Source organism: Zonotrichia albicollis, chromosome Z (genome assembly GCF_047830755.1).
Source record: "Zonotrichia albicollis isolate bZonAlb1 chromosome Z, bZonAlb1.hap1, whole genome shotgun sequence".
Classification (NCBI taxonomy): Eukaryota; Metazoa; Chordata; class Aves; order Passeriformes; family Passerellidae; genus Zonotrichia; species Zonotrichia albicollis.
Genome location: NC_133860.1, coordinates 21693057 through 21708173, shown reverse-complemented (window position 1 = coordinate 21708173; position 15117 = coordinate 21693057). Strand labels below are relative to the sequence as shown.

The window sequence follows — 15117 nt, the reverse complement described above, 5'->3', positions numbered from 1 at the left end:
CAGTTGAAAGGTGATTTTGCTAGATCATTTATTAAAAAGACTTGAAGAACTAAAAGAACCTCATTAGAATCTGAATTTTATAGTATTTTGTCTTTAAAGTCTTGGAATTTGTATTTCTGTTTTCTTAAATATGTTACAATGGTTTTTATACCCTATGAGAATTATTTACAAAATTATGTCCTATGAGAATTATTTACAAATTTTTAATTAGAGGGTATCAGCATATGAAGATGCCGATAATAATTGTGACTCGGAGGGGGAGGATTGAAAATGGACTTTTTCAGTAAGCTAGATACCAGTCTTGTGATTCTTAATATATTGCTGCTGTGGAACTGGTAGTTTACCCATCCTAGAATTAGTAGGTGCCAAAGTATAATTCTTCAGTTTTTTCTGTGTGTGCATGTGTGAGTGTTTTGTTTCTGGATTTGGTAGGTTCAGATTTGTTTGGGTTTTTTAAGGCCAAAAGCATAAAAACAGTGGGTTTAATTTTCCAGGACTCAGAGATTCAAGAAGGAAGGCTCTAAGACATGTAAGAACCTGGCTGAAGGGAGACCAGTGATTTTTAGCAGCAAACTTCCTCCTGCATTGTTTTTTTTTTTTTTATTTGCAAGGCTGGAGTTCCTCAGAGATGGATCTATGGGCAGTTTTTCTGCCTAGGACATGAAGATATAAGCAAAGTATCAAAGGAAGGTGCCAGAGGGGATGGGAAGAGCTTGCCTATTATTGTAAATAGGGGCTGGAGAGGATTAGGATTGTTATCTAAATATAAAGCAGGTAAACATAATTTGAACTGGAGGTTAGTTTTGGCACAGGCACAAATTGATCCAGACTGCTCTACTGCTTGAGATGAAGCTTAATAAGCTTATTGAAGGATTTAATTAGTGTGGTGTTTGCAAAAATAGTGGGTTGAATATGGTGTCCCAATGCGGGGAATTGCATCCAGCTTTTTGTTATGAAGTGAGATAACAGAGTTTTGTGCGTCTTCCTAATGCACAACTTGATATCTAAGAATTGTCTTGCCAAATGCTGACTTTTTTCCCTCTGTTTTCTGAATTGCTCTTCTTTTTTTCTCTCCCCAAGGGCTTGGATGATATTAGATCAATACAGGAAGAAGTCAAAGCTTTTCCGTACAAAAGTTCTGTTAGCTCCACTTGGGGACGATTTCCGCTACACCGAGAGCTCTGAATGGGATCAGCAGTACCAGAATTATCAGAAGCTGTTTGATTATATGAATTCTCGTCCTGAGTGGCATGTTAAGGTAACTACAACACATTTTCTGGTTTGCTGAGAAAACAGTATTTCCCAATATTCTGTGATTCTTCATGGAAAAAGTAATTGTGGTTAGGTTTGGATTTTTTTTCAAATGTGAATCTTTATATATTATTTAACAGCAGATTGATGTGTCTTGGTAGCTTACATTTTTTTTAACCTTTACTACCTTCTCTCCCCCCAAAACAAAAATGTTGCTATTAATAATATTGGCTTGAAAACTATAGATAGTTTCCAAACTAGATTAATTTGAAGAATAACTAGTAGGTTTAATTGTTTTCTTAGACTGTTTTCACAGGCTTCAGGCATTGTTACTTTAGACTCACAGACTTGGTTAAATCAAACTATTGCATTTTCTTATGAGAAATTCAAGAAGATTTTGCTGCTTTATTTGTGTCCTCTTGGTTTTACATCCCAAAACAAACCGAAAATCTTAAGAGATCCCATTGCTGGCACATGTTGTTGAAAACAATAAAATCTGAGACTGAGCTGGCTACAAAAGTGCTAGCATATTAACACAATTATCAGAGGAGATACCACTTCAAATTGACGATTTTGTGTAAGAATTAAAACACACATTCATGTGCTTTAGTGTGTACTTCTTGAAGAACGAGGAGGCCCTAGGGACATCTGGTACTATAAATGTTCTCTGTATTCTGACAGCTTCTCATCATCTTTCAGCATGACATTAACAAGTGGGGGCCACAACCCTGGGTTTTTTGAGTGTTACCTGAGAGTGCACTTTTGCTTGCTTTCACATTTAGGCTTTTTTTTAAACCTGGTCTGGTATCTTTTGTATGGTTTGTGCATCTGTTTTTCGTTATGTTTTCTGAGACCTCCCCTGATTCTTCCAACTGTGCATTTGAGTAGTGTCTGTAGTATATTATTACTTTCTGCTGACTTCTGGACTTGTATTCTGCATAAAATGATTTCTTGGGATTATATTTTATCTGGAAACTCAATTTTATGTCTTTCCTGTGGGATGCGGGTGACATGATGTATGGTGAAGGATCACTATGTCTTAGTGGAGGGAGGCAGACCTGCAGAGTACTCTTCATTTCGTAAATCCAAAGCCCATCTTTTAAAACTTAAGCTTGCTGCTATCACTAGCTTTACTTCTGTCAAAAATGTGTTTACTGTTCAGGTAATTACTCTTTGGATACTAACAGCAACATATTTTCTGTAGTTCTTACTAACCTGGGCTGGATGATTTTGTCTCTGGGGCAAAAACTGAAGGCTCTGGCTCTGAAGTCATTCTTCAAGAACCAGTGCTGTCCTAAGACCTCTGAAAGTTCTTCTGAAAGGTTCTGCTCAGCCCATTGTCAAGGATTCTAGCAAGTCTGCTTCATTAGGCTGGTCACATTGACCCTTGGTTCCCTCATGGAGGTATCTGACCCTTTTTCTGGTTTTTAATACCCTGACAGAAAGAAACAAAATACTCTGTCTGCTGCTTCATACCTGGGGTATTTTGATCAGCTGGAACACTGTTGGCATCAGAGTGTTTCTCCTTTCCATTTTGTTCAGATACTTAGGTTTTCCTCTCTCTGTTTTTGTTGTTCTTTTTTTTTCTTTCATAGTTGTTTGTTGCCTGTCTGTTGGGGTTTTTTTTTGTGTTTTTCTGGTTTTGCTTGATTTTTTGTTTTGTTTGAAACTGATGTCATTTGTTCTTGGAAATATGAGCTTAAATGGATTGAAGTATTTCTTTTCTTTCACGCTCTTCTGCACTTTCCCTAGTGGAATGTAACTCCACAGGCAAGTAGCAGGACATGCTCAGCTATGTAAGAATCTAGATTATATAAAGGAAGAGTTCACATTTCTTCCTGAAGTGCTGAGATGCCTGGGATATTACTGCTTGCACAAGGGAGTGCCTACTCTGCCTTTCTGATCTGAAGGGAGATTTACTCTTTCAGACAGCTCTTTGTGATGTTTATCTAGCAGATATATCTGTTAGCATTGAGATTCTCCTGCCAGCCGCTATTCTGTTCTAAAAGTGTGTGGTACATCACTGTAAAACATACCTATTTTGCTCTTGAGGAATTCAATCTCCCATTCAGAGATTTCCTTTGCATCTCTTATACATAAATTAAGCTGAGTCTTTTACTATGCCATTAGAAGACTCTACCAGGTTATTCCACTGTTTCCATTCACCTGACTTTGATGCTTCGTCTGGTGAGGTTTTACTCCTCTGATTCAATGCAGAAGGGAGATAGTCTCTTGTGTCTTCTCCTGGTGTGTTGGTTTCGTTTTTTATTTTCTACTTGTAGGTGCCTATGGTAGTGAGGGAAAAGAGCAAGTATCCTAGAAGACCTGATAAGACAAAGTTTACTGTTGGTGGGATTTCAGGGGCAATATGTATCTTTCTTTGCTTTACTGCCATTTAAACTGGCAAGTTACTATATTGTCTTCACCTAACAAATACTTGGATGATCTGAACAACGTTGAAGTGAAAGTGTTTGGGGTTTTTAAATTATTAAAAAGTGTGATTTTGTTGTTATAGTGAGAGTCTGATACTCCTTATATTCCAAGTCACTTAAAAAAAGATTTTTACTAAAACTTGATTTTGGTGTTATAAATTGCAACATGCTACATTGTATACTTGTTGTTAAAACATAATAATAATAATAGGAAATAAAGTTACTTGATATTATCATTATTGTTTACAGTGATGATATTTCTGGTAATTATATGAGGTCTTCTGTCCTGCTCCGGCTTCTGTTAGTTTTTTTTATACTTTCATTTGAAATCCATTTTGCCATCTATGCTTCTTTAACAACATTTCTCAATACTAAGAACATTGATGCCAATCATTTATTTAGTCTGTTTTTAGTTCCCCTGAATCTTAAGGATACCAATTTTTGGCCTACCCTGTAAAGATCTGCTATTACCATGCCAGGGCATTTTTAAAAATGACCAGAAGATAATATTTTTGATCCCACATTTTACATTTCTTAATCAATTTCTTTGTATAGAATTTAAGGAATCAGCTTCTGAAAGCAAATGCTGATTTCTATTTTTTTTTGATCAAAAGCCATCTCTTGGGTTAAGCAAGATCTGGAGCACAAGAGAGCTAATTTTGAAAACACAGGATTAGGAGAACTATGTTTTTGTTGCATTACAAAAATTTCTTCCTTAGCCCAGACAGCTGCTTGGGTAATATTGAGGTGTTGCTCAGCTCGTGTATCACTGACTTACTTGTAAGATATGAAACAATGCTTCGCTTGTTTGTTGACATTTAGATATTATTTTATTTATCTATTTAAATAATAATAGTAAAAAAATCATATATCTTGAGTTGTGGAATGGTTTTGTTTGGAGGAGACCTTTAAAACTGTCCCATCCAACTGCCCTGTAATGAGCAGAGAAATCTTCAGAGATTGCCCCAGAGTCCCATCCAATCCAGCCTTGAGTGTTCCTGGAGATGGGGCATCCACAACCTCTGTGGGCACCTTGGGTGTATCGCCTCAATCGTATTAAAAGTTGTCTTTATATCTCTTCTGAATCTGTCCTCTTTTAGTTTAAAACCATTACCTCCTGTTTTAGCACAAGATATCCAACTGAAAACCTGTCCCCATCTTTGTTGCAAGGGCCCTTTCTGTACTGAAAGGCTGCAGCAAGGTGTCCCCAGAGCCTTCTCCTCTCCAGGCTGAACAACCACACCTCTCTCAGTCTTTCCTCAGAGGGAAGGTGTTTTTTGACCACTTTTGTGACTCCTCTCTGGACATGCTCCGACAGATCCATCTCCTTCTTGTGCTGAATTGATATGCCTTTTTTGAAAATACTTCTTGTATTGAGTTTTGAAATGCTATCCAACTTGTCTGAAAAGTGTGAAGAGGAACTTTAAAAATTTTTAGGATAGGTTTTCTGTTATAAATCTGCTGGAAGAGTTGTGTGCTTCTGAAATGTATATGGAACCAAGCATATTCATTGTCTCTGTATTTTCTGCATAATGAAAATGGAACTTTGTTACAGTAATTTTAATTTTCATTCAGGCCCAGTTTGGAACTTTATCTGATTACTTTGAAGCTCTGCTCAAAGAAAGCAATTTAGGTGAAGAGAGCAGCAATTCACTTTTTCCTGTTTTAAGTGGAGACTTCTTCACCTATGCAGACAGAGATCATCATTACTGGAGTGGGTACTTTACATCACGACCCTTTTATAAACGCCTGGACAGAGTCTTGGAATCCTACATAAGGTAAATCCTGCTGTCCAGTACATTCATAATGCATTTCTTGGCACACAGGAGAGATTAATGTGTAAGTATTTGTCATGGTTTAACCCCAGGCAGCCCCTTGCTCGCTCCCCCACCAGCAGGACCTTGAGGAGAATTGGAAGGGTGAGGGCTACAACACTCATGAATTGAGACAAAGGCAGTTTAATAGGGAAAGCAAAAGCCACACGTGCAAAAAAACAAAGTAAGGAATTATGGCTATGGTGTGAACTTTTTTAGAGAGAAGTAAAAAGGTTCTCAGAGGAAGCTGAGAAATAGCCAGGACTAGTGAGTACCAAGTGATCTATGACTGCTGTTCTTCTGAAAACTGTCTGCATCTTCTTGAAAGAAAAAAATTGTTGCTGAATTTTGGTAATGGAGTATTTAAATAGTTCTCCCTTGTAGCAGACATAAGATGATTTAACTGTGTTACAGAGCTCCAGAAGGAAATCTAGGGCAGATGGATGTGATGTAGATCCTGAACATTCCATGTATAGCCTTCCTGAGGGCTTACAATTTTTTTGTGGTAATGGATGATGCAGTATCCAATGGGCAAGAGAGATGTGCAAAGTGGCATTTCCAAGCAAGCTTGGAAAGTAGTGTTTTGGAGGCAGATACAAGTACCTTTTGGAAGAGGAACTGTATCTAGCAGAACTTGTTTTATTTTTTCCAAGGAATCCAGTTTTTACTGTGGTAATGCGAATGATTCATCATAGGAATCTTTAATTTTCAGTGAAAATAACATTGTTTAATACTGCTGTTGGAGAAGACAAGATGCACAAGAGAACAAGAAAAGAAGGGCAGATAATAATTTTATGAATTGAATTATCTAGCTAATTATTTTCTCAGTTTAGATTCATTTCCTGTCTGTTTCTTAAAATGCACCAAGGATTTAATTTCATTCAGCTTCATCATAGTTTTTTTTTTTCAAGGTTTGGTTACTTAATTGTCATTTTCCTGTTTTTTATTACATAGATTACAGAAAATTTCATATGAATTTGTTTGTAGTATTTAAAACTTTACATTAATAAAGAGATTCCTTAATTTAAATCTTTCAGTTGACTTCAACTTCTGAAAAAGGTATAGATAAAGAATCTCTGGAGAAACACTAATCTATCAATACTCTTATGTATTAAAGTATAGTTTTAAAAAATACCTGGCAAGTTTTTAGTTTTTCATTATCCTTTGTAAATAAGATCTAAGAAAAAAATGTATAGATGTGTTCTCATTGTTTTAATATCAGGTTTTGTGTCAATGTTGTTTTCAGAAACCATGACAATCTTCATGAGGGTCACATTAGCTATGAGAATAGCAGGACTAGGGTTTTTATCTTTTATTTTTTATTTCTTTAAAGTCAAAGGAAATACAGTAGGATCATATTTAATCCTCAAATTCATGATAATTATTTCTGCAGTATGTTTGAGCTAACATCCCTCTATCTATCTGGTGTATGTCCATATTTGTGAGAGAAGCAGCCATGAACAGACGGTAAATACATGTGTGTGCTCTTTACCAAGGATGAAGGTTTTTGAACTCGAACAATACCAGAATTAAGCAGCACTTCCCTGTTACATAATAGCCAGGAGATAATGTTCAGCCCAGGACCCAATATGAAAACTAACCATTTAAGCAAGAGAAGAGTTGGTTGTTTAAGGTTTTTCCTGTTTAAAAAGAGTTTTTTTGGGGGATGGTGTAGTAAGGAAGTGTAAGAAAGCTTAAGGATTTTATAATGGAGATTGACACAGTGATTTGAGTCATTATTAACTTTTTAATCTTAAGGGAGGGAGGGAGGGATGGATGGATGGATGGATGGATGGATGGATGGATGGATGGATGGATGGATGGATGGGAGTAGTTTGCAGAGTGATAAAATATGTGGCCAGAAGTTTATTTAATATAATGAAAAGATTTAAAGAACAGCAGCATAGTTTGAGACAAGTTAGGGACACATTTTTTGTTTTATTAGTTACTAATGTAAACAGGGAAAAATTACATAAATCTGCAAAAAGAAAATTTAACTAATTTAGAAGGTGAATACTACAGTGATACTTCTAACGATGCAGATGGATAGAAAACTCTACATCTTGAGAGTTCAAACTCTCTTGGAAATATTATTTATGTAGATTAAATATAAACTGGACCTAGGTATGGGAAGTTAGTGTAGGCCTTGACAAATAAGTTAAGCAAATTTTGGTCTATTTGCAGTGTCCTATCAGGGACAGATGCAACAAATTAAAATGAAGTGGAAAATTTCTGAAAACTGTATTAGGTCATCTGCAGTATTTTGAAACAGATGTGAGAAAACCAAGGCTTTATACAGGTTATATGGAAAGGGATTAGATTCTTACCTATAAGCTGAAGTGTTCTCTAATACAGTGTTGTATTTCTGAGTGTCTTTCATCATTCACCGTTGAACCTTTTTATTGTTTAGAAAAATATTGAGATATGAAAGGAAAATTCTGCATCTGAGAGATGTCCTTATTAATAAAAAAGAAAATTAAATTAAAATTATTTGTGGGGAAGAAAATCTAACCTTATTTTGAGGACTAAAATTTGTTGTGTTATCTTCTTTATAGCAAAGTTAGGTCAGTGTTTAGTGGCTAACTTGATTTTTTAAAAAAAGGTAAAATGCTTTAGGACAGGGCTTATTCATCCACTAAATGGATGAGCATCTGATGACTTTTTTTCAACTAAAATATTTTAATTTTTCTTTCAAGTTAAGCTGCAAGAGGACAAAGTAGGAGGGATTCGTAGAAGTAGGAATTTGCATTAAGCAACATTTAAATTACAGTGATTAAGGTTAATCTAGCACTGGTAATTAAATATAGGACTTAAAACTTCCTAACATCTTGATTTTGTGTGTAGTTTATGAGCAATTAGCTAACCGGTAAGAGCAACTTCACCTGTTCATGAAATATTGACAATATGAGAATAGTTTAGGCTGTTATATGTATAGCGCACCTTTCAGTTTACTTGGGTACATGGTAGTTATATAAACAACAGTTTATATGACTGTTACCTATGAGTTGTATGAAGATGAAGAGAAAATTAAATCTAAAGGAATTTTTCATGTTAACAATTAATACCATGCATAGTCTGAAAACCAAGTGGTTTTTGTTAATTTTTTTTGTTTTTTATAGTTTAAAATGCAACACATGCCCTCACTGACAACTTCTGTAAATAAAAGAGCTAACTTATTTTCCTTTTCTTTTTAATTTATTACTTGCAAGGCCTAGAAGTTAACATTACAAAAAAAAAAATGTTGTTGTGATTTCTTTGCTTTTTATGTCATTAACCTGCATCATCTTTGTTGCTTCAAGTACTAGAGAAATGTTCATTAACCTCTACTAAATTTTGAAAAATAATCTGACACTTTGCGCCCTTGCAAAAAGAGAACTATAACATTTTAGGAGAAGATAGGAAAAAAGTTAACAGATGTTTTTGCAGAATTTATGCAGGTATTTTTGTCATTTAAATATTCATAATAACTGGCAATTATGGGGATATTTTTTGTAAAATAAATTTAGATTCTCATAAAGCAAGTGAAAATCTAGTAATATTTTAGTGCTAGGTTTTTGCAGAGGAAATAGAAGAGAAAGGCTCTGTGTTCTGTTCAATGTAAGGGTTTTGGAATCCAGTGTTCTCTCCAGGTGACGATGTAGTAAGCAGGTGCATGAGATGGTTAAGTCTTTAGAAGAATTTAGTTTGCTTTAAGTGCAAATGGCAGAATAGATATTCAGTAGTATACAGATTAGGATATTTATTTAAAACAAATTTATTTGATTAATAAGTTGTTTTTTGCAATGGAAATTATATGGTTCTTGTAAGGCACTCTCTCCATGCTGTGAGGTTTTAGGATCAATTCCATATACCTCTCACACATTTATGACTGTGTATTTTAGTTTGCACTGTCATATTTTTATTTTAAAGGTCCGTTTTCCACCACAGAAGTCTGGTAGGATGATACAGTATGAAGATATGCTAAAATGTGCAAGAACAAGGTTTATAGAGCTTATGGAACTATTTACCATTTATCCTTCAGATCAAGCATGTATTGCTTTTTACATTTTAACCTGTAAAAATATTTGATTATTCTCTGCAATTTCAGGGCAGCTGAAATTCTCTATTCCTTGGCATTAGTTCAGTCCAGTAAATCTGAGAAGATGAGTGTATTTCCTTCTGTGGATAACTATAAATTGCTGACAGAGGCTAGGAGGAACCTTGGACTCTTCCAGCATCATGATGCTATTACAGGAACAGCCAAAGATTGGGTAGTAGTGGATTATGGCACCAGGTAATTTATTATATATACATAAACTTAAATCTTAATCTCCTTTTGCATTTTTAAAATCAAAGTGTTTATTTCAGACTTACAGATTTGATACAGCAATATACTCCACTGCAAGTGTGGAGGTGCTCTACAAGAGAAGTAGATTTGACTACCCATGCTCTTCATTTACGCAATATTTTTGAACCCTCTGAATAAGAATTTGATGTCCAAACAAAATTTTGATATTTCAAAAGGTAGACACATTACTGAGATTTCATTAATAACAGAATTTTTCTGCAGTAAGTAAGAGAAGTTTTTGTATTTCTCTGCCATAAGCAATAATCAAAGATATGCTAATTTAAGCATATATTCTTTGGAAAATCTCACACCCTCTGTAGTCTGCCTGTCTTAAAAGTGGGAAATCTTTTTTGTGCTGAAAGTCTTCTACGTAACTTGTCTGTTTATTGTCTCATCTGGGGGCTATTTCTAAGTATTGCAAAATTATTCTGCTAGAGTCTTCATAGAATTTGTTTGAGAACTTTGCATGAGATGTGTATGTCTGTGTATGCACACGCTTTAATTAGGGGTTTGTTCAGATAATTTCTTCATATTGGAATGTTAAGAACTAGTAAATTTGATTAATTGAGGTGATGACGGTAGACTGATGATAGAGCGTGTTCATTAAATAAGTAATTGTTTTAAATGCATCTAAAATACTCTTGTTTAAAACTATTTCATGACAAGTATTTTTAAATTCCCTACATTGAATCTACTATATCATAAGTATTCACGATGCACTTAGTTATGAGAAAGTGAAATAAAGGCTTTTTTCACTTTACAAATAAAATTATCCAGCTCTCTGTCTTCAGAAATTTGTGGACATCCTGGTAGTTTATATAGTTTATAGCTTATATTTTTTGTATTTCTGATTGTTCTCTTAATCCTGTGTAAACACAGTCTTGAGATTCTGACAAATGTTTCAGGCTTGTCTCCACTATAGAAACTGAAAATCAAATATACAAACTGCAAACTTTCCTAAGATTAGCATTTTGAAAAAATAATTGGTATTTTGAGAATACACCTTTGGTAGCACAGCATACAGGAGGAGATGTGCCTTACTTTCAGTATGCAAGACAAGAATATAATTCAGAATATTTCTGCATTTTTCAGGCTGGTCACCCATTGCTACTATTATTATTTTCATGCTGTGTTGATGCTAACATTCTTATTTATTTTTCTGCAACTCATATTTTTGAGTTCTTTAATGTTTTTAAATTTCAGTGTTACAACATTGAATAAAACCAATTGAAAACTAACTAAGATTTTAAATGTTTTAACAGGCTTTTCCATTCAATAATGAATTTGAAGAAAGTAATAATTGACTCTGTTCATATTCTTATCCTAAGAGACAAAAGTGATTATAACTATGACTCAGCAACTCCACTTCTGAAGATGGTGAGCTCTCTTCCTTGATTTTTTCCAAAAATGAAATGTGAACTATGTCTTTGAATTCAGTTTGAGTAACCCTAGGAAATGTCAGAACTAAATTTGCACCTAATGCCTTCTCAGAAATGTGCTACTTATCGCTATTTGCAATAACTGAAGATGCTGGAATTTAAAAAATGAGCATGTCAGCAGTTGATGCTGAAAAAAATGCCCACACGGCTAAAGGAAAGGGACTTATTTTGTTGCCCTTTTTGAGTTAGATAGTAAAAGCAGGTGTTCTAATTTTCTTGTGGGCATAAATGTGTTGGTGACTTAAGGGATATACATGAGCAAATATAGTACAGTATGTAGTCCTGTAATTTGACTTCGCTTCACAGAGGAACTTAATAAATGTGGGAAGAAGAAAATTTCCATCCCTAACAGAAGCCTAACCTTAGTTTGCAAGATTAGGTCAAGACAAAACCTTGTGCTCTTTTTACTTTGCTGAAATTATTTGAAAGAGGAGTGTTCGATGAAATGGGCGATAAAGTCAGCAATGGATCTTCATGTATCATTTTGAGACCTATTTTACAGTAAAGAACCCCTTGAAGAAACACACTTGCTAATATTGCTTCCTTTCAGAATTCTTAGTTTCATGACTTTTTGAACAAAAGTGCTTTTCAGTGACAGCTATGAATTTTTAGGAAGTCTACTTACTGCATTTACCCTGAAGATAGACAAAATGAGATGCTTTAAGTTCTTTGTGCATAAGCACAGCAGGGTTAAGACAGTCTTTCTGATATGATTATCTCACACTTCTGACATAATGAACATGACATACATTCTACTGGTTTAGTTGTGCCAGGTGTGTCATATCTTGAACTATTCTTCCAGTCACATGTATACATAAAATCTTTTTTGTTAAAATAGTTCTTTATACTTTTTATTACTTTTATGCAAATATATATGTATAAATATATGCTGCATGTGTATGCTACATGCTTGTGTGCCACAAATATATTAATTTTTCTCGTCTTTGGAAAATGAATGTGCACTTTCATAAAGTAGGAATATTTTGAAGGCATTCATGGGATGAAGGTTTTACTCCTGCTCTAAATTATATTGGAAGATGTTGTGATGTTACATTTTACTAAACGTTTGCTGTTCCTGTTCTTCATCAGTCTGGATTAATACCACCACTGCATTGTAAAAGTGCTAATTACTGTTTCAACTGTATATTGCCTAGGAGCATACTAATTCAATAAGCTATTATTACCACTGTGAAAGCAGAAATTAAAGAGTGAGTTATTATGGCAATGAATTTATTGTGTCTATATAAAGCAAAAAAATAAGGTGATTACCAAAGCAGATTAAGATTTATCTGTTTGCCACATCACATCTGCAGTGTATCATTAATCTAGTATCTCCGCTATGCATTGGAAATAGCAAAAAAACCTTTCCAATGTGGTATTTGTAGACTGCCAACAGGAGAACTTTAGGGTAACTTACAAAACACCTCTGCAAACCTTGAGTTCAAGTTGGAAGTTCAAAGGCATTCATTTTGGAGTGGTGTTTTGGTGGCTGATGGAAGCTGACATCAGGAATTGCTCAGAGATGGGCATTCAGAATGGATGTCAAGAGAGTTGAGAAAGACACATGATGAAGACTGTAAGACTGAAAGTGGCTGTTGTTTATGAGAGGTGAAGAAGTCAAAAACACTTAGAGGAGCAGAGCACAAAATCACAGCAGCAGAATTCCAGTAGGTAGCAGGGACAACCAGGGAAAAGTTCCCTTTTTTGGAGGCAAAAAAAAGGGTGTTGGGAATAAGACACTATTGAAGTACTCTAGAATGATACCACTTCCACTTTTTCTACTCTTTTTAATTATTAGTTCCACACAACAGCATCATGGTTTTCTCATTGATACTTTGTACTTCTTATGTTAAGTTTTACAAACTCTACACTAGTATGCAAACAAAAAATCATTTGGAGGGCAATATGCTGATAATGAGAAGACCCTTAAAGATCCCAGAATGACCCAGCTTTGGTTGGATCATGGATGAGATTGGAAATCTAAAAAAAAAAACTACAACCATTACACAATTCCTGTACATTAGTTCTTTCAGTGCAGAAAGAAAATGTAAATGTAAGTGAAAATTGCTAGACTTGAAAAACTTCATTTTAAGGATGTTTTGAGGAACTGAGAACTCTGCACTTCAATTTCAAAGTCTGTAGTGGTCACCATTGTAAGAACTGACTGGAATGCGCTGTGAACCAGCAGGCTGTTCTCTTAGGCTATGAAACGATGACAGCAATGTCTTGTCTCTGCCTTTCCTCAGTGGAAGTGAGCCCTGTACCACCCCACACCCCAAATTATGTTTTTTGAAACTTCTTTTTGTACAATATAAGGTAACAATGAGAGCTTGCAGAAGACTATACAGTGATTGGTTGTGGTAAGTGCCCAGGAGCATATTGTTTCAGAGTAAATTTATTGTAGCAGAAATTTAATAAAAATATGTGATAAATATTTGCAAAATTTGAAGGAAGTCGGTGATTATGAAGGCTTGTATGAAAAAATGAAAACACAGGTGTAATAATTTAATAATGGAATCTAATAAAATCTTTAATGAAAATAAGTATTTCCCAGTGATTTGGTCAAAGTGTCTTACTTTTGTCAGTGTGAAGTACTTGGTTTATTAAATTTTGTTGTTTGTCGTCCTCAGTAACAGGCTAAAATAAGATTTGATTTCTGTGGTTTTGTACTCCACAAAATGCATGTAATAGGAACGCTCATATATTACTTACTGAAGTGTATTCAAAAGCAAATTCAAAGATGTTCTCTTGTAGGATGATGTTCAGGCTTCTCAAGATTCTTTGCCACGCAAGACAGTTATAAAGCTGACATTGCAACCAAGGTAAATAATTTATATATTACCGAGTGTATGAGATTCTTTTAGCAATATATGTGTTTTCACTACCTAGTAAGTAGTTTTTTATGCCATTTCCCTTTTTTTCCCAAATTTTGCTCAAAATAGAACAAAAAAAAATTAATAAGTTACTCTGGGAAATTATGCTAATATTATTATGTCTCACTGAAAGAGGACACAGCATGTTAAAACTATAGGCATTTCTCACATACCACAGCTGAAGTGTTCTGTTTCTGTGTGGTTTTACAGCATTGTAATACTAAATAGATTGTGCTTGAGAGAAACAATAGAAGATTCTAAATAGGCAGAATTACAGGTGCCTCAGTTAACTCTGTGAGCAAAATGTTAAATTTTTTAAGGCCTAAAAATCACAGTTTATAAATTCTGAATTGATTTTAAAAATCAAGTAGAAGATAAACTAGGATTCTGTTTTTTCTTAACTCCAACTTACTGTTCTATTAAGAGGAGTTACTTTTTATTTATATGTAATTGTAGGGTATTCTGCTGAAATTGGCATCCTGCTGTGTCCATGAACACTCAGTATCCCACCTAAAATAATGTACACATTCATTTAAAGTGGCTGATCCAAATAAAGTGAATAAGATGGCCGGATATGAAAACTGCTGTCTGTGTAAATCAAATAATGCAAGATTTTTGCTTACAGAACAGAAGATTTAAGATTCATTTAAAAAGCAGTGAATGCTGTTTTTCCTGATGTTAGTATCTGATTTCTCTAGTTCTAGTGGCAAACTAATAAAGCTTACTTGCTTAATTGATGCAGATGTCCAACTATTCAGCCGACTAACTGCTGAAGTGTGTGTATATATATATATATATATGTGACCTTCTTGTGACCTTTCAGGAGAAGCTGTCTTCAGTCTTCCAGCACTAAATATACATAATGTGTCTAGTGTATGCTTTTCTTTAGAGAATGCTTTTAAAATAGGGCTTCTCTTATTGGAGTGCTATAGAGATGCTAATAGATTATCTTAAACTTGTCCAAAATGACCAAGAACTCAG

At 34.6% G+C, this 15117-nt stretch overlaps 1 protein-coding gene across 1 annotated transcript in view; it reads left to right on the top strand.

The window, feature by feature from the left end:
* MAN2A1 (mannosidase alpha class 2A member 1) overlaps positions 1-15117 on the top strand; it is a 107729-nt gene that overhangs the window by 39022 nt on the left and 53590 nt on the right. Inside the window, exons 8-12 of the mRNA XM_074533687.1 lie at positions 1081-1258; positions 5259-5461; positions 9585-9770; positions 11087-11201; positions 14018-14085. Coding sequence (XP_074389788.1) covers positions 1081-1258; positions 5259-5461; positions 9585-9770; positions 11087-11201; positions 14018-14085 — 750 coding nt within the window. The remainder of the gene's footprint in view (positions 1-1080; positions 1259-5258; positions 5462-9584; positions 9771-11086; positions 11202-14017; positions 14086-15117) is intronic.